Source organism: Caretta caretta, chromosome 26 (assembly GCF_965140235.1).
Source record: "Caretta caretta isolate rCarCar2 chromosome 26, rCarCar1.hap1, whole genome shotgun sequence".
In the NCBI taxonomy this organism is placed as follows: Eukaryota; Metazoa; Chordata; order Testudines; family Cheloniidae; genus Caretta; species Caretta caretta.
This window is the reverse complement of record NC_134231.1, coordinates 16,652,099-16,677,851: the sequence shown is the minus strand read 5'-3', so window position 1 is coordinate 16,677,851 and position 25,753 is coordinate 16,652,099. Positions and strand designations below refer to the sequence as shown.

The following is a 25,753-nucleotide window of genomic DNA, read 5'->3' as shown; positions in this document are numbered from 1 at the left end:
GATCCGTGGGTGGCGGCCCAAAGGTGGAGGTGCCTGCCACCACCTTATCAGGGGACGATGAGGAGGAAGCCAGCAGTAGGACCGGTTCCGTGGTAGCCTCTTGATCTTTAGGGACCAGGTCCTCACAGGCACTGGATGTAGCCTCTACAGGCAAAGGTGGTGCTGGGTCTGGGTTTTGTGGAGGTTCCTGGGGTGGGCGGCTGAGAGTTGCCTCAGGGAGGCGAGATCCCGAACGGGGAGGCGGTGGAATACCAAGAGGGGTGCCCTGGATCTGATGGGGTCCAGAACGGCCACTGAGGCTGCCATTGGGGCGCTGAAGCATCCTGCCTTAGGCTGCCCAGCCCTGATCTGGGCGCCTCAGATGCCCCCGATGCCTTGCCTCAGTGGAGGAAGGGCGACCTTGAGCGGGATAGCCAAGGGGCAGCGGTGCGGGACTGCACCGGAGAAACATCCTCCTACGATGGGCAGGATGCGTGCTGTGAAGTGTAGCGGGGCTGCGATGTCAATCGGTGCCACGATGCAGGATGGTGCCGCTGTGGGGAATGATGGCAGGGTGTGGAATGGTGCAGCGAAGTAGAGCATGCCATCACATATAGCTGCGCTGAGGTGGGGAACGATGCCATGATGAAGAACGGTGCAGTGATCAAGGATGGTGCCGAAGTGGGGAGAGGTGCCGTGACATGGCTCTCGAGTGGGAGTCGTGCCGCGTCGGGGAGCGACACCTGGAAGGTGAACAGCATGCAGGCTGAGGCCAGTGCGGAGCACAGTGCTGCAAGCTCACAGAATGGGATCTGGACCTCAAGCAGGACAACGACTTATCTGCCGATGACCACCTCGAATGGGAGTGGCTCCGAGGATCAAGGCTGCCAGACCAGTGCCACTAGTCAGAGGAGTGCCGGGACTCAGAGTGGCGGGGAGATCCAGGTCAGGGGGCAGACAGACAACATGGCAGGCTTGCCTCTAGATGGTGCCATGCTCCAAGGGAGTGGAGGCTTAATCCTTATAGTGGGAGACTTAGGTGCCATCATCTCGATGAGCCCCCTAGCGGCTCTGAAGGTGTTCGGGGTGGAAGGCATCATAACTTCCCCCACATGCAACCGCGGTGAGTACAGGAGAGTAGGACTTCCTGGAGAGACAGGGGTCTGTGATGGCTGCGCATGGCCCGAGGGTCTGGCGGCCATAGGCCCGTCCCTGGCACCATCCCCTTCTGGGGGTGCAGTAGCCGTAGCAACCCGCTGGGGAGATTTCCCTTCGGCCTGTTTCTTGCAGGCAGCTGGGGAATGAGAGCGGTGCTGGGGAGAGGGCTTCTGGGGCCTGGGGGACCGGCGGTTCCTGGGTTGGCGTGCCGAGTCCTTTCTCGGCACCGCAGAATGAGAAGCACTCCGCACCAAGGCGCTCGGGGCCGGGTCCTGCTGCGGACGGAGGGCTAACTCCATGAGGAGTTGCTTTAGGCGTATGTTCCTCTCCTTCCTGGTGCGAGGCCTGAAAGTCTTGCAGATCTTGCACTTGTCCAACTGATGGGCTTCTCCCCAGACATCGGAGGCAGGAGTCGTGGGGGTCACCCGTGGGTATAGGCTTAGTGCAGGAACTACAGGATTTGAAGCCCTGAGACAGCATGCCCGGAGGCCCTCCGGGGCACGTGTTGGAGGGGGAGCCGCCACAACCCGCTAAGTAGCGTGACTACAATTAACTAACTAAGAACTATTAACTAACAAGGGGTAACTATATACAGAGATTAGCAGAAGAGCTAGGGATTAGTGGGACACTTGCAAGCAAGAGACCACTGTTCCAACAACCGTCACTTGCGGTAAGAAGGAACTGAAGGGGGGTCGGGCCAGCAGGGTCGTATATAGAGTGCCATACTTGCGCCACTTCAGGGGGTCCACAGCTGGCCCGATGGGTAGTTGCAAGGGAAAAGTTTCCGGCAGCCGTGCACTCGGCATGTGCACACACGTAACAGTAATTGATATGAGCAAGCACTCGAAGAAGAACTGCATTTCTGCGGACATTAAGATAAAGTCCCAGCTACCCTCTCCCACTCCAAGGCATTCACCATGCTTATATGTGTAACACACAGAAAAGACGTGTTAACATTTGGGTTACACCTGCTAATATGATATTTAAATAACTGTCCAGAGGCAAATCTATGTGATTTCTGTGTGAGCGTGAGAGAGAGATCGATCCTATAAATAGTTTAAAGCCACAATTTTTGGGTGATCACAAGTGGAGTCACTTGACTGACAGGCCTCACAAAGGACCTCCAGAGGCAGGATGGCCCGTGGTTAGGGCTCTAGGCTGGGACTCAGGAACCCTGAATTCAAGTCCCTACTCTGCTACAGACTTGGGCAAGTCCTGTAGCCTGTCTGTGCCTTAACTGCCCCATCTGTATAACAGGGTATTGTGAGATAAATACATTAAAAAGGGTGAGAGTTTCAGTTACATAGGTGACGGGACCGGACAAGTACCACAGGCAAATCAGTGGCACTAAGAGCTCCGTGAGACATCACTGAATCACCCCATCCAGACGGCACCAGGAGGACACCAAAGATAGGCAGAATACCTTGTTGAGCGCACCAGCCTTGCCAGTAGGGTGCGTTTCTCATCAGTGGTGAACTGCATGATACCTGGAGTCTCAAATTTCCGCCGTATCCACTGACATTGCTCCAGGTCATTGATAAACATGAACTCCACGCCAACGTGCTGGCAGTAAGCCATCTATTTAACACAGGAAAGAGGAACATAAGGTAAAGCAGGAGATTTAAGGCACTTTTGCCCTGCAGGGTATAAAATGTAATAAATGCCTGTCACCGCATGTGGCATGGGCTTCTCGTTCAGAATTCAAGGAGCCCTGCAAACGGCACAGAAGGCCCAAGCAGTACTAGAATGGCCTTCTGAATCCCCCTAACACCAGGGCATGCTGGCACATCAGAAAGCGAAGAGACCTGCCAGTGTTTTGTGAAATCCAGCCCTGATACAGACTGCTGACTCCTCTCCCAAGCTATTTCCCAGCATTGCACTAAGATGCTGAGGTTGTATCAGCCATAGAGTGGCTCCAGGGAGCTGGTTAGTCCATACTTACAGAATAGAGGAATTCTGCAGAAGGTACAGGCATAGCCCCAATGGGGTTGTGTGGGCGATGCATTGTCAATAGCACAGTGCATATTAGGGAGTTACCTGGAACAAGAACTTGCCTGACAACCAGAGAAGAGCATGCTGAGGCACAAGATATATGGAGCCAGATTGTCACGATTGCTCAGGACCCAATGCATTCAGCTTTCTTGGAAATCTGGTCCTTAATGTTAGCACATAGAACCTATCACTCAGGATTTGATGTTGATGGTATGAAGAGACTATGGCTTGGCCTATTTTTTTTTAAGCTGTGCTGATGGTTTCAGACAAGATCAGAGGTGGGCAAACTACGGCCCATGGGACTGTCCTGCCCGGCCCTTGAGCTCCCGGCTGGGGAGGCTCACCCCCGGCCCCTCCCCTGTTGTCCCCCCTCTCCCGTAGCCACACCACAGTGCGAGAAGCGCAGCTTGCGCCCGGTCACCTCCCAGGCTTTCCAACAAGCCTGTCCTGCCGCTCTGAGCGGCATGGTAGGGGGGCGGGGGGAGGAGGTCCCGGGGGGCAGTCAGGGGACAGGGGGCGGTCAGATGGGGCGGAGGTTCGGTGAGGGAGGGTGGTCAGGAGACAGGGAGGGTTGGATAGGGGGTGGGGTCAGTCAGGGGACAAGGGTGTGGATAGGGGTCGGGGCAGTCAGGGGACAAGGAGCAGGGGGCTTAGATAGGGTGTGGGGTCCTGAGGGATGGTTAGGGGACAAGGAGAAGGGGGGTTGCATGGGTGGGAGGTTCTGAGGGGGGCAGTCAGGGGGTGGGAAGTGGGAGGGGGCCAGGCTGTTTGCGGAGGCGCAGCCTTCCCTACCCGGCCCTCCATACCGTTTCGCAACCCCGATGTGGCCCTCGGGCCAAAAAGTTTGCCCACCCCTGGACTAGATGCATCTTACTGAGAAAATGTACTGTATTTGAGATTGTGAGCCACAGATTACACACCGCTTTCTGAACACTGACTGGTTCTGAGATCAACAGCTCCAGAACACGGCCCTCGGGACAGAACAGTTACCATGCACAGCTCCTCCTTTCATAATCAAGGTAACGTAGCATGTGCAATATTTATCATCTGGGGTTTGCACAACCCCTTGAAGTATATAAGGTGTTACAGTGCGGCTGCCACCATCAAGGCATAGAAGGTGATCACGGTCCTTCTACGGACCGGGGTGAAGCATGAAACCCAGTGGCTCCCCGGGGGAAGGGAGCTTCATAGCGTGAATGAACAAAGCTGGGCTGGGAAGTTGGATCGTCGTGCCTGTTGTGACTAGGTGCACAAAGAAGTGACAGTACCCGAGTAACTGGCTCCTTGCCCTACTTCCTTCATTGGAAGCAGGATCTGCAGCACCTGCTTCCTCCCTACTCCTGCAAGAGGGGCAGGCCAAGGGTACATGCTCCAACCACTGACAGAGGAAGGCATCTGCTTGTGCCAGGGCTTCTCTTCCCCCCATCTCAACTCCTTAGTGAATCTGTTCGAGGGACGGTGCCCAGCTCTCCCTCCTTGTGCCTGCCCACCCCATAACAGCAGGCTGACTTTGGCAATCACTTCACTCCTCCATCCGCAGACATCCAGTGGGTTTAGCACCCACCATCCTAACAAGCATCTGGCTCTCATTCTCCCTATAGTGGCTCCTTGGATGAGGCAGAAGGGTGCACAAGTTACTTATGACAGCACCCCACTGCCATGTAGCACCAGTTCCCGAAATCCAACTCCTGGCATGAGAGCACAACTATGGGTTGGAAAGATTTGCTGCAATCCCAGACTGAGGCACGGAGCCTTCCAGATACATAACATGGCTGCTGGAAGAGAGGAGTACTACAAATGTCCATCATGGGACAGTAAGCTTTCTCCCTGCCAAGCCTTGAGTTACAGGTCCCAGGCGCTTCCTCCATCCACTGTTATCTTGGAGAGCAGAGCTGGGAGTGACATTCTCCTGCTTTCAGTAATGTTTTGGGGATGTCTGCAGTGGGTCAGGCTCTCAGTGTTACTAACTCTCGTAATATTTATGAGCCGTATGAGATCTAGGTTTTTTCTTGAATTCCCAGCTCCTGGAGTCTTGTGATGATGGGAGAATCTCACCTTTCATAAGTGAAAAACAAGTTTCTATTCCCTCATGATCGCAGTGTGTGACTAGAAAATGTGATCCTAAAGGCTCAAAATCCAAAAGGCAAATGATAAATTTGGGAGTATTTTTATTAAGATCTCATGATTCTTGGGGAGGGATCCCACTTATGAAATCTGAACACTTGGGGTTGGCAATACTGGTCTCTGGATTGGTAGTAAGAACTGTGTGATCTCTGGCATATCGCAATCTCTCATGGCCTCTTTCTCCAGCTGTAAAATGGGAACAACAGAGCTTCCTATTGCTTTGAAGACCTCGGAGATCCATGGATGAAGAGTGCCATGTTAAGTGCTGAATATGAGTAATAAAGGAAAGGAGAACAAAGAATCCTGATCTCTGGTGAGGCAGGGGGAAGTGGCATTCAGAGTTTTATTATTAAGTCTCCCGATAAAGATCCTGAATTCGGAACCAAATGGAACAGCGTAGTTTTCTGAAAGCTGTGCAATTCCCCTGCACTTGTCTTACCTCCAGGCGGCGGATGATCTCGCGGAGTGGAAGAGCCGACTCATTGCCTCCAATGAAAGTGGTCGTGGGCAAGTGGAAGACCTTGTCGAGATCCGATTCATCCAGTCCATAAAACCCTGCAGGATTTTCATGGGTAGGACAAGCCAAAGCAGGAGAGAGAGGGGGGGGGGGGGGGCATGTTTTGGACATGGACAGTCACACAGGAACCAGGGTTGTGGGGAGGATGACAAAAAAGCAGCACAAAAACAAAAAATAAGCATGAAGGAGGTTTGTGTAAATAAATAACCAAGCAGTAATTAGACACGCGAGCACAGAACAAAAAGGTTATTACAAAAGGCACGCAGGCAACACCAGGATACAAACAAAACAAAGCAATATATATGCATATAAATTGGTAATTAAATTGAGCGTTGAATTGAGAAGGATTGGAGTCCCACATACACAAAATACATTTCAGGAATATAATATAGGTGAGAGAAGAAAAAACAAAGAGGATTGGCCAGAGTCATTGAGCAAACAGATTTCACCACGTTTGGAATTAACAAAACAAAGTTGAAGCAGAAAACAAAAAGGTTAAATGGACCGACCCAAAACAATAAAAAATAAGGAAGGAAAGCAAGATAAAGAAAGCTGCATCAGTTTCAGGATTCTGCAGTGGACTCTTCTGAATAGCTCATGCAGGGGAGAGAAGTGTTTTACAATAAATGGGACCCACGTGCTTTGAGCAAAGCCCTCTTTGCAGGCAGGCAGGCGGATTTTGCTACTCTTCCCAAGAGATGGCCCAGTTAGCCTGTTCAGGCCTATGGGTTTAAACTTGGCCACCCTTGGAGCTCTGTTTTCCCCTGTGGTGGGCAGGTTCTTACCAAAATGTGGTGGGTGTGGTGTATCTGAGGGGGTGATGCTGAAGCCTTCAGCATAGTAAATGGGAAGTTTCAGCTTAAAATAAATTAATGGTCTGTAAGGAAATCTACACGGGACTCAAATACAAGGCTCAAAGCAAAGAACTGGGAAGGGAGAGGTGAGGGGCTCAGAACAGGGCAGCAATGCCTATGCAACATCCCATTACCAGAGGCAATCCCTTAATGATTAACCTGTACGCCAGTGATAACCAGAGATGTTACCGATATGGCCCTATATGTGCCATTCCTCCTCTACCAACAGGCCAATTGTGCCACACAGTTTCTTCCCCACCAACCTCCCCCAGACATTACCAAAGCTGTACGCTGGCCCACATGATTAAAATTTAAACACCATTACAATGGTCTCTCTGAGCAGAAGATCATCTCCTTTTAGAAGCAGGCAGATAGGTGGGACTGTTTGGCTAGTACACACACCCTTATTTACATGCAACTCAACCCTGCTCCTTGTACCTGGTTTCAAAGCAGAGAGAGATCTGCTAAGAAATTCTATTTTCATTCCATATTTTTGGACTAGCAATAACTCCTCTGGGCAGAGACAGAGTCCCTGACCTGCCTGCGGTAACTGGAGTCCACTGATAGGAGCCATCCTGTGTCCATGCAGTGGTTTGTCTCCATTCTCAGCTGCCAAGTCAAATCTAGACAAGGTCACTCTATGTGAATGGCCTTTTAGGGCTCCCTCTATCAGAGCACCTTTCAGTGCCCACTTTTGAAAGTGGAAGGACCTCTGTGTACATGGATTTAAAAGTGAGCACTGATGGAGCAATTTAATCATGGATGATGTATTGGCATGAATGTATTTGAAGGTTGTTTAACATCATTTGAGGGAACTAGTAAAACAGGCAGATAATTAGCATAGCTAATTACAGACATGTGCCCATTAGCTTTTATACTGTCACGCCCTTTTTTAAAGGGCATAAATGGGCCACAGAACTAAGCTGGAACTCTGGACGGGAAGTTTCAAGTTGTGAAGGGGGTATTTTTAAATCCACAAAAATAGCCTTCCTGTTGATGTTCAATAGTTACTATCCTGCCCTATAGCACCTCAGTGGAACTCAAAATGAGTGAAACATGAAACCTCAACCTCTGTGAGGTAGGTCAAAATGCTTGAGACAGAGAAACTGAGGCACTGAAAAGGACTTTCCTTTCATAACCTAGCAAGTCAGTGGCAGAGCTGGGAACAGGACCCTGGAATCCTGACCCCCCCCCCCCCAGTCCCCTCTTCTAACCATTAGGCCACACTTACCTATTAACTAGAAGTGTGGTGAACTAGTAAAAGCAAACAAACAGGATTTGTTCTCTTTTGCTGCTGAAAAATCTGCTTAGCTTTGATATAGGGTTTAACCCAGCCCAGGGCTCAGGCCGTCCCACTTGCATCTGTGCAGTCACTGCAGCTCCTCTGCACTTGTATGGGGATGAGTAGCCATGTGTCATAACAGTGACAACTCTGGAAACCTGCCACATACAGGTTGGCAGGATGACACCAAAGGGATGGGTAAGATCACGGAGTAAGATTGTTACTGGGTGGCTAAATACACATTTACAGAGTGACTAGTGCCTTCCACAGGAAGGGTTAGGGGCCACAAGGCAGTATACACTTTCCATGAAGTGGCCGAAGCCTGAATGACACAGAAAAGTCATTGCAGCTCATATCAACACTCCTGTCTTTGAATGTGTGTGACCTCCTCTGGGTCTACAGTCTAGGCCCTCTAAAGTTTCAACTCAGTATTACGCAGTCCCTACGTTCCCCACACTGTACGTGCTGTGCTACATGAGGCCACAATGCACGATGTTACAATATGGGTGCTGTTCAGAATTTTCTGCCTTGGGGGGAGGGTGCAACTTTAGTAACACAAATTTAAGACTGCAGTTAAAGCCTCAATTAGATGACTATACATCCTATGGGCTAGAGTGGAGTCTCCATGGGGCAGGGACCTGTCCATGGCAACTTCCTGGTCTGTCTTCTTGGCTTTTCTAATGCTCAAATCACAGCGGTGCTGAGTTACTTCAGTGGGCGTATCCCTGCGCTACTGCACCACAGGTGAGTCACCCTGGGCGTGGGCAAGTGATGAGCAAAGTGGCAGCCACTCTCTGTGGGGGTGAAGGAGCAGCTGGAGGAGTTCCAGAGTCCTGCTGCTGGCATGTGCGCTGCATTCAGTGTTTCTCCAAGATGCTCTTGCCCTGTCCAGGCCAAGCCAGCTAGATCTGGGGTCTCCAGCTGAACTGCAGTGGCAGGTGGTTTGTGCTGCCTCCTCTCCACAATAGGATTTTATACCTCTGGGGCAGAGGAGGGCAAACTACAGCCCACAGGCCAGATCTGGCCCATCCAGGCTTTCGATCAGGCCCATGGGATTACCGCTCCTGGAAGCGGCCAGCACAACGTCCCTGTGGCCCCCCGGCCCCCTCCCCCCCCAAGGGGGAAGGAGAGGGGCAGAGAGCTCCATGTGCTACCCTCACTTGCAGGCACCACCCCCCGCAGCTCCCATTGGCCAGGAATGGGGAACCGCAGCCAATGAGAGCTCTGGGGGTGGTACCCGCAGGTGAGGGCAGCGTGCAGCAAAGCCACCTGCCACCCCCGCCCACTCCCAGGAGCCACTGCCAGACATACTGGCCACTTCCGGGAGTGGCGCAGAGCCAGGGCAGGCAGGGAGACTGCCTTAGTCCTGCTGCACATCACTGCCACCCCAGAGCCACTCGAGGTAAGCGGTGCCAGGCTGGAGCCCGCACCCAACCCCCTGCCCTGACTCCCCTAACCCCCTGCCTTGAGCCCCCGCTACACCCCTCCTGCACCCAACCCCCTGCCCCGAGCCCCCTGCCGCACTCCAACCCCTTGCCCTGAGCCCCTTCCTGCACACTGCACCCCCACTCCCTGCCCCAGCCCTACATTCATGGCCCTGCATACAATTTCCCCACCCAGATGTGGCCCTCGGGCCAAAGAGTTTGCCCACCCTTGCTCTGGGGTATAATTGAGCCCACTGCCTTCAAAGGGAGTAAAGGGCAGAATCTGGCTCCATAAGCATAAAAAGAGTTGGTCTCTTTACTTCCTCTATCACTTATTGCTTGCCCAGCAATTGCTCAACTCAGCCTTTGCTTTTGGCTGTGCTGAGCAATTAAACACAATTTAAGTGAAGCTTATTTATATATTTGTTGTTTATATATAAATTACACACACCGGGGAGAAGCCAAAACAGCCTCTGTGTGAGATGCAGCAAGGTCACTGGATAGGAGATGGGACTACATTGCACAGAGTGCCTTACTCCTTCTCCATGACTAGCAGGCAGCCACCTGAACAGTCCTAGGCTGGGGGTTTTCTGATGCCAAAGAAAATGCTGAGAGCCTCAGGGACGCTGAGTCAGTGACTAGATTAAGGGCAGTTCCCCCAACAGGAGTAAGGATGTGTAATGGGAAATCTACATGAGGAAATTGATCAGAATAGCTCCCACAGTGGACACTTATTCCGCAATACCTATAGTGCTTTAAATTCACACCTTACCTTATTCGGGAACAGTTTCCCCATGTAGTCAAGCCCTAAAAGGCAGTGAGGATTAAGATGGACATAGGATTTCAGTTCTACTCCAGCAGCAGTGCTAAAAAAGCACAGGCAGCAGGGAAGTGATACACTGCCCTGAGCGGATAACTCAGCCATGGCCATGCTGCCTTTCGGCAGAAATTTGGCCTCAAGAAGGAAGCGGGTGCTTAATGCCAATGAGTTTTCTGAAAAGCCACCTGCCATTTTGAAACTGTTTGGTACTAGGCTGGGGCCCTCCAAGCCTGCCTGCCACACTGGCAAGGGAGGCTCCCCATAGGCTGGGAGAGAGGCCTTTAGCTGTGGGCAGGCTTGCCCCCGCCCACATCCCAGAACCCAACAGGACACTAGGAAGAGAGGAGGATGAACTACAGACCCAGGAGATAGAGGAGCATTCCTTTAGGTTTCCCCAACAGCTGCTAGGTGCGTGCAGGCTGGTTGCCTCCTCCTGCTCTTTGCAAGGTGGTGGCTCACCCACTCCTTCATCCTCCTCTCTAGAAGGGATATGCTAAGCTTGAGGGCACCTGGGAACAATGGGACTGCAGTTACAGATTCAGGTTTCTGAGCTTCCCTTGACTTTTTGCTTTGAATTTTAATTTTATGGTGGCTACGTGAACACTAGGATCAACGTTCAGTGTTGTTTTCAGACCTTTGTTTCTCTGCTCACTTGCTACACTCCAGCTTTTTGATTAATGTTGGTATTTATAGAAACCCAGAGATCTATTCATACAACTGGGTGTGAGAGGGTGTGGATTAGGGGCAGAGTTCGCACACAGGCAATTTAGATCTAGGTCAGACGCAAGTCAGGAGGGTGAGATTCAACGATCTAGTGACAGCAGGAAAAAGGAATATAATCAGTCTGTAAGAGGGCACATCTGATTGTGGGCTGCTTCCAGTCCACACAGCTGGGACAAATTCCCTTGCTACCCACCCCCATACTTCTCCATGTCACCGCATGTAACCTGTAGAACAGGACTATGAAGAAGCACACAGACGTGGTCCAATGGCAGTACAGTGTGGTCGGGCTCTCCCTAACCTTTCTATTTATTCGCCATACAGGGGTCATTTTATTCTAACACAGAGATCACCTCTTTAAAACACTGGCCCAAAATTCCACAGCTTGGATGCCTGGAAGTTAGGCCGTTTCTTTAGGCGCTTGATTTTTCAAACGTGCTGAGCATATGGAAGTCAATGGCAACACAGATGCTCAGCACCTCTGACAGACTAACTGTTTAGAGGCTGAAACAGAGAAGGGCCTGACTTTAGGTGCCCAACAGGGCAAATTGGCCTCCATGCACAATAACGATTCAGATGAAAACAAAGTGGACCTAGTAATATGAATGTCATCTGGTCAAAGAAAGGTAGGTGCATTGAAAGCTACCCAACTATTATGCCAGTTCAAAACAGGTTGTAGGCTCTAGAAGACATCAGGATACCAGAGAATGACTGAGCACAACGAAATGGGATTTCTGGCAAGCCGGGCAGGCAAGTGGACAATATGGAAAGCACCTGAAAAAGTCAGGATTAAAATAAGTCTATGCGTGTTGGCAGCATCACTAACCAAGCATTTAGCTCAGGCACTGTTATTCAGAGAGAGACATTAAAAAATGATACAAAACACTTGACACTGTTGATGAAACATGGGAGGGTTTTGTAACTTTACCCGCTCTGCACATGCCCAGAATAACCTATTCAAAGAGAGTCCTGAACTCCAGAAGGGTTAAAGGCTCATTATTTGCATACCTCCTACTGTTAGCAATCTCAGCCGCTCCTTGAACACTGCAAGATCTGGGAGGGGAGGGAAAGGTGGGATGCAGAAGGGAGAAGACAGAGAGATGCAGTCAAAGTTAGTAAAACCAGAACTGTGAAGAGAAGTCATGGAAAGCACAAGTTAAAAAAAAAATTCAAATATGGTCAAAACCACCGTAGGAGAGAAGGCTTAGTATGGGGGATGACTATGCATTATACTGGGGAAGAGATCCATGATGAAATCCTTCAGAAAGCCAGCCGCAAAGAGGGTGCAGGTGAGAGTGAGGGATGTCACTGACACCGGGGAGCAATTGAGCTGCATGGTTTGAGATCTCCTCTTATTGTTCCCCTAAACGAAACATGCACATGAGAAGATTACAGCACACTGGCATGTAACAGCAGCCAGGAGTCTGACAAAGTTCTGGAAACCAACTATCTGTCAAAAGCCGTTGTAGCAGCATAAAGCCTTATGGGGAGGTATCATACACAGAGTTCCAGACGCTGAACAAGGGACCCTGTCCTTTCTTCACAGCTAGTTTATCAAGCTGGGAATTGTTCTGCAAATGCCAGTGTTTTGAATGCCTCAACTCCTCTGATCAATTGCTGCTGGTGGGAGATATGATTTTCAAGGTCACCCCTAAAGAGCAACGATGGATTTGCTGACAGCATTCAGCTACAAGGAAACTGGATGTAGAGCTGCAGTGCAGCTGCCTCTGCAACATCAGTGCAAGGCACAGAGAGGAGAACAGGTTCTCTGCACACTGACAGACGCAGGGATGCACACCTGTCCTTATGGGGATGTCGTTCTGATCACAGTCTTTGCACTGACTCAAGTCTGCCCGGTGTCTAAATGTTATTAATGGCTTGCTCATTTAATGGAGAGCCACGCATGCAAAATGCTTTGTCATTTCTGACACTGGCTGTGAGCATGCTGGATGGAGTCGGACATGCTGGGGACACAGACAGTCAACACGCTGGACTCCTGCGCAGGATGGGCTACAGCTGGTTAGTAGTGCCAAAGCTCCATTTGTGGGTTAGAAAGATGGGGGGCTCAACCATTTTCATAGCATGGACCACATCCGAGACCCTCTCCTCCCTTTGGCTGCTCCACAACGACCCTAGGCAATTGTTTACATGGAGAACAGTGAAGTATGCAGTGTGTTTTCAGCTGTCTTAATGACATTTTAGCAGCCAGAAAGGAGGAGAGCCAGCAACAGATGAGCAGCCAGCTCTTAGCAGATTACACTCTGGGAACCTCTGCAGCAGAGAATGTGGAGCATAAACCCCCAGTGTGAACTGTGAAGGCCAAGTTCACAGCTGTCTTGGTGAGAAAGGAAGCAGTGCACTTCCATATACAAGATCTAGGCAGGACTGGATCTGACCAACGAGCTACTGAAACTCACTGGCTTGCAAATGAGATTTTCATGTTTGGGAGCCTCTGGTTACAAATAATCTTGTATGCTGCCCAGTGATCACATAAGCAACACAGAAGATCAGTCTGGGTTTGGGAAATCACCTGCTTGTTGAGCTTCTTGGGGCTAGATTTTGAACAGGAAAGCACCACTTGCTGTACCTTGATTTCAATATGTTCCCTCCGCTCCCCCAGCATCTAGCATAGGGTGGAATCTGCTGCGAAGACTCAAGGCACACCTTGGGTTTTAACAGCTAACATGGCTCTCTTTGTATCACTGTCCATCAGATCCATTACTGGCAGCAGGGAGTTAGGCTGGAATTTTCAAAGGAAAATAAGGAAGTTCAGCACCCACACCCCACTAACATTCCAGAGAAACTGGGTGCTTAAGTCTTTCTGGAGATCCCAACCTCAACCTTCTTCTCACACAAGCTTCAATACTCTTACACATTTCTCGGCATGAAAGGGGTCACATTGTTTAAGTCAAAAGGAGTTTCCGAAGGAGCAGAGATAATAGCAAATTGCTAAATAAAAGCCATTTGAAAAGCAAGAGATCAAGTTTCGGAAACTGGCTCTGTGCTACTCCCCTCTTAAGTACAGCATACACCCAACAGTATCTTGTACCTAAACTATTAGCTACAGAACTTGTACTAAAGCTGATCTCCATGTATTTCACTCCATGGACGTTGAAAGCAGGTTGTGTCACTAGGACAAATAAAATCATTGAGCAACTAACCATTCTGCTTGTTAACTGCAGCCCAAGTGTCAGGAAACCATTTTAATACAAAACTGAGCATGATTTGCTTAGAAATTAGCTTCATATGTGATAAACAGGCTACTGCAGATCCCAGGCCAGTGGCCAGAATATTTGTATTTGTCTTGCTGCTGACTCTAAGTATGCAAAGAACAAGTTGTAAGAGAAGGCCTAGGTGTTCCTCCTCCCTCTAATGGTCCCTGAGCTACCAGCCAGTGAACAGCACTGGTAGAGAGGTCTGCTAACTGCCCCCCAGTGGCAAGAGTAACAGTACATGATCGCCTGACACTAGTATAGCATTTCCCCACAGTCAAAGCACTTTACCAAAAGTATATACGTCCCAGCAGTCCTGAATGCTAGGCAAGTATATACCTCCAGACTAGGAAATAGAGGCATAGGTGTCTTTGCCTAAGGCCATGGGGGTACCAGTGCTGAAATTGGGATTTAGATGAATAAGGCATACATAGGGAAAGGCATTCATAGAATCATAGAATATCAGGGTTGGAAGGGATCTCAGGAGGTCATCTAGTCTCACCCCCTGTTCAAAGTAGGACCAATCCCCAATTTTTGCCCCAGATTCCTAAATGGCCCCCTCAAGGATTGAAATGACAACCCTGGGTTTAGCAGGCCAATGCTCAAACCACTGAGCTATTCCTCCACCCATCCCAAAAATGAGTGCAGAATCATAGCATATCAGGATTGGAAGGGACTGCAGGAGATCATCTAGTCCAACCCCCTGCTCAAAGCAGGACCAATCCCCAATTTTTGCCTAAATGGCCCCCTCAAGGATTGAACTCACAACCCTGGATTTAGCAGGCCAATGCTCAAACCACTGAGCTATCCCTCCCCACAAGAGGCATTAAACCAAGAGACACACAGACCCCTATTCTCCTCTCCCCGACCCACTTCAGTGATTCACACCGCTGTAAACGAGCTCAGAATGAGGCTCACAGATTCTCACTCCTGGAAGAGAGGAGGAGCAGCGAGGGATACCTCAGTAAAAACCGAGGTGGCCAGTACGCAGCCAACAGTTACATAGCCAGACATGGCCCACGGTGCTCTGGTGTTGCCCTCAATTTTATTCTAGAGATTAAAGGTCCAGCTGTGTAATGAGACTGGACTGCTCCAATCAAAGTGGTATAATGCACTCTGGGTCCTGTAATCCCCACAGTTCTACATCTCTACACTCCTGGGGCTCGTGGCAAGATGCCAGCCTGGCTCTTGACTACGCAGCTGTGGATGTCCTGGAACAACAGAGCAAGGCAACCTCTTTACTTGTCGCTAGATTATATCATGCGCCAACATCCATCCAATCGGAGTCTCAGTTTTCAAAACAATAACTTTGTGAATTATTCTGTTTTTAGTACCTCTCCTCTGTTTATAGCAGAGAAGTCTGAAGAAGGGGAAATTACTGCTTTCTGACTGTGCTCTTTGGCATCTGGAAAACATCTGGTTTTGTCCTGTTTCTTATGAAGTCCAACCACTACAACTTTGTTTACTTGCTAGGGCAGTGGCAGCCCCAAGGGGTGGGGCTAATTTAGGGAACAGAGAGTAAGCAAAGCTGCATAGCTGGCAGATCAGTTGTATGTTTTTGTCAGTCACCACTTTTTTTTTTAAGCTTTAAAAACACTGACTGCACAACAGCTTTTTAGCTTGCCTTTTCACAATCTGATCCAATAGGCCAGAGCTATGTGTTAATTTGCACCTCTTGCAAACCCACTGGTTTCAGACTGAACTCAGCAGCCACATATGGCTTTTAGGATGGCAAAGATCTGAACTAGATTGGCTATGGTGCCATATCAGAACAAAATTCTCATCAATCTAGACCCACTTTCTGGCTCTGGAGATTGTTAAAATTTAAAAAAAGGAAATCCCAGCAACACATGCCTACCAATGATGTGGGATTTTGCAGCTGGGTTTGACTCAGTCTTGCTGTGAAAGGCAGTACTGCTATTTGCAGTACTGCATATAAGTCATATCTGTCTCCTCTTGAACTCTAATCTCTCTAATGGAATTCCAGCTGCTCCAGAGAAGGTCAGGTCAGCACTTGCAGTACAAATAGATGTCCTGGGTGTGTCCTCGGCTGTACCTCCCTATGGCATTGTCACCAATATTTTCCTATGGGCACTCTCATTGACAAGCTAGTATTGCAGAGTTTTGTTTTCCTATTAACACATCTGCTGCAGAAGGCCCTCCACTGGGAATCAGGCCTGCTTCTCTGAAGTCTGCAATGATTTACCTATTTTGGTAAAACAAATCACACCCCTAGCCAAAGATTAAATCAGTCCAAGAACCTTGCATAGCCCAGCTCTTTGAGACGTTCATTCCGGGGTGAGCTTTCAGATAATCAGAATTAAACAAAATTCATGGTGTAGATGGGATGGTCTAATCCTGCCTCAGTGCTGGGGATGGACTAGATGACTTCTTGAGGTCCCTTCTGGCTCTACATTTCTATGATTCATCTCAATAAATGAGATGGAACTGCCCCACCAAAGCTGTTGCAATGTTCATTCCGACTCTTCTCTTGCTCCTATTTGTAACTTCACACTGATGCTGGTGTGATAAGTACCATGTATTCAGCATTATGACTTCCTGGCAGGGTCAGACAATCCACACTGCCCTTCCAAAGGAAAAGGCACTACAGAGAAACGCTATGCCAGAGTCTCCCCGACGCCATCAGCACCAGAGGATGGAGGGAGCAGCAGGTAACCAGTTACAGCTCCCAGACCCTCCAGCACCACCGCCAACTGGAACTGCCAATAAGCAGCTCGAAGTTGCACCACTGGTGTAGGGTCCTAAATGGAACCCACAGTCTGCCCCAGTGAGGGCACCAACGTGGTGAGCTCCGGCATGCTCCTTCCCTCCTCACTGCACTGGTGGTGGGCCAGGTGCCAGGTGCAGACAGGGCTCAGATCAAGCACATCTGAGCCAGCAGGGAGCCCCCCTACACCAGAGGAAATTTCTGCAGGTCAGCTGCAGCCCATTCCCACCTGCCTTGCACTGCCTGAACAGCCACAAGGGGCTTTGATTTCAATACAGTATTTGGCCCACACACCAAGTAATGCACAGTATATTTCCCCAACCACCCCACAGCCTTCTGCTTAGAGCTAGTGTCAAAGTCTCTCTGTAGAAAGGAATCCTAGACATCTGCTTTGTAGATTTAGTTTCCTCCCCTGCGGCGCTAAGTCCTTCACAAGTCTCCCTGGGCTGCTCTTCACCACTTAATCTCTTCTAAAGAGAGCTGAACTCAAATTCTTGCCAGGTTAAGCACCTGGGGCCAGATGCTCATTTAGGTCTGGCCTACTCACAGATTTTGTACTGGTATAAACTAGGTTGGGCTGGGATGCATTTTTTTTAAACTGATCTAGTTATACAAGTAAAATTCCTAGCATGGTTGTATATTTGTGCGTATTGTGTTTTAACTACTTAACTATATTGGCATAGTTAAAGCAGTACATCTTGTGTGTTTAGATAAGGCCTTTGGCTCCTAAATGAAGCAACCAGCTTTTCAAACACACTCCAGTTTAGCTGCTGGGGGCAAAGCAGTCTTCTGAAAGTCTGTTCCCTCAGCATAACTAGACTATACTTGCTACTAAGACTATTTCTTCCTTTGGAGTCTTAGCCGATGCACATCTGCTCACAGCTAAGCCAGCTAATTTCATTTAGAACTTCCTGACAGATTAGATTCCTCCACAATGAGTTTTAACTGCAGCAGGGAAAGCTGAGACACTCCAAGACAAAAGTTCTACAACATTCTTACTGGCTTCCTATCTTGTTCTTTAACAATGTTAGGATTTTACTTGACACAGACTTTGACAGAATGCAGGAACTCTTCAGCAGACCTCTGTGCTAGTGTTTACTTTTCTCTTATGTTTGTTGACCCACCAGATGTTCCTACAGCCTTTCCACTGTCCACTGCTCCTGCTTTTAGATCTTGCAATGTCCATTTGGGGAAGACATCCGTTTTAAATTCTTTTTATTTAATGAAGCAAACACTTCGATCCTGGTGAGGACTGTGCCAGAGCAGAACAACCTGTGTTTAACCGGATGCTCAGATGTACTGCTGAAATTGTTTCCTCAACAGGATGAGGAAAATGCTGTAAATAGTAACCCTGCTAATCTTGAAAATCCTATGTAGCTTTTTACACTGATCTTAGTAAAGATTGGGGGAAAAGATGTTAAGATCAAGATTTCAAAAAGTAACTGGTGATTTTGAGCGGTATGTTTAGAAAACATGTTAATACATTCCCAAGTCTAGTCAGGGTCTAGAATCAGCGGATAGCCTACACACCACTTAAAGTCTCAGGATAGGTCTTTTTGCGCTGGCCCTCCATTTCTCCCTTAAAGGATTTCAGCCTGCTCGGCTCCAGCTCTATTCTAGCTCATACATCAATACAATGTTACTAAACAAGTTAAAATGTGTTTTCTGTCAGTGCCGCAAAGCCGACGAGCTGAGAATAAGAGCAGAATCCCAACAAAAAACAGTTTTGCATCTAAAAATGAATATTGAATCTGTGAGGCACAGACCTACTATACCTTTAAACAAGGCATTTTCCAGATTAGAACAGTACTCCGCTCAGCGTTAAATTTAATTTAGTTCTCAAGAAGTTTCTTCCTTTTAGTGCTGTGATATGGGGCCCGATTCTCGCCTACACTAATGCCCCTTTAGGCCACTTTGGCAGCATAAAAGTGGCTTCAGAGGGCAGAAAGAGCCTCATGAGAATACCGAGCACAGAGGCCCCCACAGCTGGTGTTCAGACTGGTGTCAGGGTCTACACTGCCCCTTCTCTCAGCCATCCCCCAGCTGTAGGGGGTGCATTGGAGTCATGGCCATAACACACTCACTATGACTTGTGTTTTCCAGGAGTTACAGGAAGTAGAGCTTAAAATTAAAGAAGCACGAGGCTGCTTTAATTTACATGAGGGGCTGTGCAGGGTGCCACACAATCTCAAAATCCAGGGAACACAAGATGTGGCTCAAAACCACCTTTACCCCTTCTGCTTCCACAAACATGGGCAAAGAACTAGAATGAGAGCCATCAAATGATTTTAAATGCTCATCAGGTGTTTCCAGTGATGCAGTTAGCAGACATGAGATTAAACGTTCCTTTTCTTTCCTTGATCTGGACTCTTGGGAACTGACAGGCTAAGCCATCAACGTGAAGGATTCCAGCCACAGAACTAGCTTCACCCAGAGTTCACTGGTCTTTGTGGCACAGACCCAGACAACTCTATTTAGATACGCATTTTCTGGACATTGTGCTGAGATTGCGGAAGGTTTCCCCTTATTTGGTGAATCTGGGTGTCTGAAAGCAAGTCCCTCATTATTGCTCCCTGACAGAATCAGCACCAGCTAAGACTTTGTTTTAAAGTTGCACTGCACCACAAGGGAAGGAATGGTGAACGATAAATCTTAATACAAAATCGGACCCAACTGTCAAGAGCTCTAGGAACAATGAATGATCGTAGACAGGATTACCTGCCCTTCATAGCCACAATGCAACTACTGCTTCAATAACCCTATATGCTTCAGCCAAGCTAAACAAGTTGATTTTTGTAATTATTTCCCCTCGCACACTTCGGAATAGATTCCAGCAGGATGTTCCTTTTCCTGTACTGGTAGCTGGACAAGACATCATCAAATACATTTACATGCACAATATATTCTGATCAGGTGTTTCACCCATGTCAGGGTTAGTGGTCATTACACTTGCTCTAGTCTACGTTAGAAGCATGCCGCTTGGGAGAGCTTACAGAATCAGGTTTATAAACCCTTGGAAAGTACCAGCAAGTTGACAGAGATCAGCCACCATAATCTAGACTAGAAGAACAGTAGCATACTACAGAGATCAAAATTAGAAACTGTTGCGAGGTACTGGAATTTCAGCACCTTTGGGATAGAATTTCAAGTACTGAACAATACACACAGTCATCTGTGCAACATACATGCATCTTCCAACCAAAAGCACTGTATTTTCAACCTCTCTACTTAATATGGGAAGGCATTCCAAAGCTTCCTTGTCATGATCACTAGCAGATAATTATTGGTCAAAATTGAAACTGTGCATTCAACTTGTTTTAAAGTCCCACAGCAAGCCAAGGAACTAAGGAATGCAACAACATTGTCACAGAATTAGCACCATGATATATGACTGTGGGTATTTCAAGAGAGAATTCTTTTTGACTGCACTATTCTTGCGTGGAGAATATCAACAAAGCGCCTGTCTTCTCCAACCTGCTGAGGGCTACCATCATGGCCCCTAGAAGCAGCAGCAGCCTGCTGATGAGAAAACAGCAATGCTCTTTGAGGATTCCAGTAGCAAGGGATGCTAAGGAAAGGAAGCATGAACACCCATCTCCATGAAACCTGTCTCCTCCTATCACTTTATATTTCTACAGAAATGCAATTGTTTGCACCATTGGACTAGTCAGTCCCCTTACAACTGCAATGTGAAATTAACAAATGTTGATAGGAGACGAGAGAGAACATGGCTCCTAGATCTACCACATGGCACAATACACGTCCACTAGGATAACTAGAAGGAGTAGACGAACTGGTGCGTTGCAGCTAGTCTGGTGAAGCTAATGTTTCACCAGATACAAATTTAGAGAGTGTGATCATTACTAAGGAAACTTAAGACCCCTCTTCCTGGTGACAGGTTTCAGAGTAACAGCCGTGTTAGTCTGTATTCGCAAAAGGAAAAGGAGTACTTGTGGCACCTTAGAGACTAACCAATTTATTTGAGCATAAGCTTTCGTGAGCTACAGCTCACTTCATCGGATGCATACTGTGGAAACTGCAGCAGACTTTATATACACACAGAGATCATGAAACAATACCTCCTCCCACCCCACTGTCCTGCTGGTAATAGCTTATCTAAAGTGATCATCAAGTTGGGCCATTTCCAGCACAAATCCAGGTTCTCTCACCCCCCACCCCCCTCCCACAAACTCACTCTCCTGCTGGTAATAGCCCATCCAAAGAGACAACTCTCTACATAATGTGCATGATAATCAAGGTGGGCCATTTCCTGCACATATCCAGGTTCTCTCACCCCCTCACCCCCCTCCAAAAACCACACACACAAACTCACTATCCTGCTGGTAATAGCTCATCCAAAGTGACCACTCTCCCTACAATGTGCATGATCATCAAGGTGGGCCATTTCCAGCACAAATCCAGGTTTGTGTGTATGGGGGTGGGGGGGTGAGAAAACCTGGATTTGTGCTGGAAATGGCCCACCTTGATGATCATGCACATTGTGTAGAGAGTTGTCACTTTGGATGGGCTATTACCAGCAGGAGAGTGAGTTTGTGTGTGGGTGGGGTGGAGGGTGAGAAAACCTGGATTTGTGCTGGAAATGGCCCAACTTGATGATCACTTTAGATAAGCTATTACCAGCAGGACAGTGGGGTGGGAGGAGGTATTGTTTCATGATCTCTGTGTGTATATAAAGTCTGCTGCAGTTTCCACGGTATGCATCCGATGAAGTGAGCTGTAGCTCACGAAAGCTCATGCTCAAATAAATTGGTTAGTCTCTAAGGTGCCACAAGTACTCCTTTTCTTCCTGGTGAAGCGTTCTATCTACAACAAAGCTGTGAAAGTGAGAGAGGAGCTCAAGCAATGCGGCACTAACTGTTCTCAAAGCCCTCACCCAGTTTGTCTGAGGATGTGATAATATCAGCTGGAACGCACGAGTCCAGATCTGCATCCAAGATTCCCAGTGGGTCGAGCTGTGCTACATGATGCCCTCGAATCTATGAAATGGGCCAGGAATGGAAAGGAAAGTGGATACCAAAAAGGGAGAGGGTAAAAGAAAAAGAAAAAAAAGGAGGGAAGGGATAAAAAAAGTTAAATTACATTCAAATTAATTTGCAGAGTAATTCTCACCGACGTTTGGAGAAACAGTTACTGGTGCATCATCAAAATTTACACAACTAATGCCGAGAGGATCAAGCTTTGCAATGTGGTGACCCCTGACCTGGAAGCAACAACATAGATCAGTTATTAAACAAGCTCATTAAAAGAGACACACACATTTTCACATTCCACCCTTCCTGCAAAGCCACTGTACAAAAGGGATCCATTGCATGAATGTATAAAAAAGTTGCCCATAAACATCACAACTTGTGTTTAAGAGCAACATGGAGTATACACTATATACAAAGTTTATCAATATGGCCCCAGAACTTCCTGCCACCGCCCCTCCCCCCGAGTTAGCCATTATTAACTCCATTTTACAGATCAAAGTAAACTGTGGAGGGGATATTAAGGAATGCAACAGCACTGTCACAAAATTAGCACCATGACATATGACTGTGGGTATTTCAAGAGAGAGATTTCTTTTTGACTGCACTATTCTTGCATGGCGAATACCAACAAAGCTCCTATCTTCTCCAATCTGCTGAGGGCTACCATCATGGCCCCTAGAAGCAGCAGCAGCCTGTTGACGAGAAAGCAGCAATGCTCTTTGAGGATTCCAGTAGCAAGGGACGTTAAGGAAAGGAAGCATGAACACTCATCTCCATGAGGTGTTCATGGTGTTCAAGGTGGATAGAAAGCTGGCTAGTTCATTGGGCTCAATGGGTAGTGATCAATGGCTCCCTGTCTAGTTGGCAGCTGGTATCAAGTGGAGTGGCCCAAAGGTCGGTTCTGGGGCTGGTTTTGTTCAATATCTTCATTAATGATCTGGAGGATGGCGTAGATTGCACCCTCAGCAAGTCTGCAGATGACACTAAACTGGGAGGAATGGTAGGTATGCTGGAGGGTAGGGATAGAATACAGAGGGACCTAAACAAATTAAACAATTGGGCCAAAAGAAATCTGATGAGGTTCAACAAGGACAAGTGCAGAGTCCCAGGAAGGAAGGAAGAATCCCATGCACTGCTACAGACTAGGGACCGAGTGGCGAGGCAGCAGATCTGCAGAAAAGGACCTAAAAGGGGTTACGGTGGATGAGAAGCTGGATATGAGTCAACAGTGGGCCCTTGTTGCCAAAAAGGCTAACGGCATTTTGGGCTGTATAAGTAGGAGCACTGCCAGCAGATCAAGGGATGTGATCATTCCCCTCTATTCAGCATTGGTAAGGCCTCATCTGCAGTACCGTGTCCAGTTTTGGGTCCCACACTACAAGAAGGATGTGGAAAAATTGGAAAACATCCAGCAGAGGGCAACAAAAATGATTAGGGGGCTGGAGCACATGACTTATGAGGAGAGGCTGAGGGAACTGGGATTGTTTAGTCTGCAGAAGAGAAGAATGACGGGGGTTTGATAGCTGCTTTCAACTACCTGAAAGGGAGTTCCAAAGCGGATGAATCTAGACTGTTCTCAGTGGTAGCAGATGACAGAACAAGGAGTACAGGTCTCAAGTTGCAGTGGGGGAGTTTTAGGTTGGATATTAGGAAAAACTTTTTCACTAGGAGGGTGGTGAAGCACTGGAATGGGTTACCTAGGGAAGTGGTGGAATCTCCTTCCATAGAGGCTTTTAAGATCAGGCTTGCCAAAGCCCTGGCTGGGATGATTTAGTTGGGGATGGGTCCTGCTTTTGAGCAGGGGGTTGGACTAGATGACCTCCTGAGGTCCCTTCCAACCCTAATATTCTATGATTACTTAGGCTGTAAGCGCTTTGGGGAAGGGATTATGTCTTCACGTTCTGCAAAGGGACTTTTGAGCTCTGTCAGATAATTTCTGAAAGCATTTCCTAAACAGGTCAAGGGATTGACAAGCATGACCTGAACACATGCCTAAGTGAAACATTATTAATAGCCTCTTGGTCCCAATCAGATTCTAAGGTTCCCGTCCAACCCACAGTAGCTAGGACACAAGAAAGTAGACCTATTGCATGCTCTGTGGTTTGGTAAGTTGTTCGTATTTTGTTTCTGCTTGGACCAATAGGATGTCCTGGTTTTATATTTAAAACAACATTTACAGTGTGAAGTTTCTCAGCTCAACAGCAGATAGCAGCCCAGAAGGCTCACATGGTTATGAATGCAGCAGAAACCTTCTCCACAGTGAAGAAATTTATAATACTGGGGGTCAAATTCAATACAGGCAAAGCAAAGATTTTCTTCTTTGCTGAAAGAAAAGGAGTACTTGTGGCACCTTAGAGACTAACCAATTTATTTGAGCATAAGCTTTCATGAGCTACAGCTCACTTCATCAGATGCATACTGTGGAAAACACAGAAGATGTTTTTATACACACAAACCATGAAAAAATGGGTGTTTATCACTACAAAGGTTTTCTCTCCCCCCACCCCACTCTCCTGCTGGTAATAGCTTATCTAAAGTGATCATTCTCCTTACAATGTGTATGATAATCAAGGTGGGCCATTTCCAGCACAAATCCAGGGTTTAACAAGAACATCTGAGGAACGGAGTGGGGGGGAGAGGGGGAACAAGGGGAAAATACCTTGCATAATAACTTAGCCACTCCCAGTCTCTATTCAAGCCTAACTTAATTGCATCCAATTTGCAAATGAATTCCAATTCAGCAGTCTCTCGCTGGAGTCTGGTTTTGAAGTTTTTCTGTTGTAAAATCGCAACTTTCATGTCTGTAATCGCGTGACCAGAGAGATTGAAGTGTTCTCCGACTGGTTTATGAATGTTATAATTCTTGACATCTGATTTGTGTCCATTTATTCTTTTACGTAGAGACTGTCCAGTTTGACCAATGTACATGGCAGAGGGGCATTGCTGGCACATGATGGCATATATCACATTGGTGGATGTGCAGGTGAATGAGCCTCTGATAGTGTGGCTGATGTTATTAGGCCCTGTGATGGTGTCCCCTGAATAGATATGTGCGCACAGTTGGCAATGGGCTTTGTTGCAAGGATAGGTTCCTGGGTTAGTGGTTCTATTGTGTGGTATGTGGTTGCTGGTGAGTATTCGCTTCAGGTTGGGGGGCTGTCAGTAGGCAAGGACTGGCCTGTCTCCCAAGATTTGTGAGAGAGTGTTGGGTCATCCTTCAGGATAGGTTGTAGATCCTTGATAATGCGTTGGAGGGGTTTTAGTTGGGGGCTGAAGGTGACGGCTAGTGGCGTTCTATTATTTTCTTTGTTAGGCCTGTCCTGCAGTAGGTGACTTCTGGGAACTCTTCTGGCTCTATCAATCTGTTTCTTCACTTCCGCAGGTGGGTACTGTAGTTGTAAGAATGCTTGATAGAGATCTTGTAGGTGTTTGTCTCTGTCTGAGGGGTTGGAGCAAATGCGGTTGTATCGCAGCGCTTGGCTGTAGACAATAGATCATGTGGTGTGGTCAGGGTGAAAGCTGGAGGCATGTAGGTAGGAATAGCGGTCAGTAGGTTTCCAGTATAGGGTGGTGTTTATGTGACCATCATATATTAGCACTGTAGTGTCCAGGAAGTGGATCTCTTGTGTGGACTGGACCAGGCTGAGGTTGATGGTGGGATGGAAATCATGGTGGAATTCCTCAAGGGCTTCTTTTCCATGGGTCCAGATGATGAAGATGTCATCAATATAGCGCAAGTAGAGTAGGGGCGTTAGAACAACGCTTCCTCAGCTCTCGTCCCCTAAGTCAGCCATAAAAATGTTGGCATACTGTGGGGCCATGCGGGTACCCATAGCAGTGCCACTGATTTGAAGGTATACATTGTCCCCAAATGTAAAATAGTTATGGGTAAGGACAAAGTCACAAAGTTCAGCCACCAGGTTAGCCGTAACATTATCGGGGATAGTGTTCT

General features: G+C 47.9%; 1 protein-coding gene across 11 annotated transcripts in view; it reads right to left on the bottom strand.

The window, feature by feature from the left end:
* Nucleotides 1-25,753, bottom strand: part of OGDH (oxoglutarate dehydrogenase) — a 133,371-nt gene that overhangs the window by 55,089 nt on the left and 52,529 nt on the right. For 5 of the 11 annotated variants that reach the window (XM_048829156.2, XM_048829146.2, XM_048829151.2 and 2 more), the window contains 4 exons: nucleotides 21,705-21,807; nucleotides 11,879-11,923; nucleotides 5,693-5,808; nucleotides 2,561-2,715 (listed from right to left, as the gene is read on the bottom strand). In XM_048829156.2, the coding sequence (XP_048685113.2) occupies nucleotides 2,561-2,715; nucleotides 5,693-5,808; nucleotides 11,879-11,923; nucleotides 21,705-21,807 (419 nt within the window). Of the gene's footprint in view, nucleotides 1-2,560; nucleotides 2,716-5,692; nucleotides 5,809-11,878; nucleotides 11,924-21,704; nucleotides 21,808-21,940; nucleotides 22,032-25,753 lie in introns of all 11 variants that reach the window. The other 6 variants (XM_048829147.2, XM_048829152.2, XM_048829150.2 and 3 more) reach the window with 3 other exon arrangements.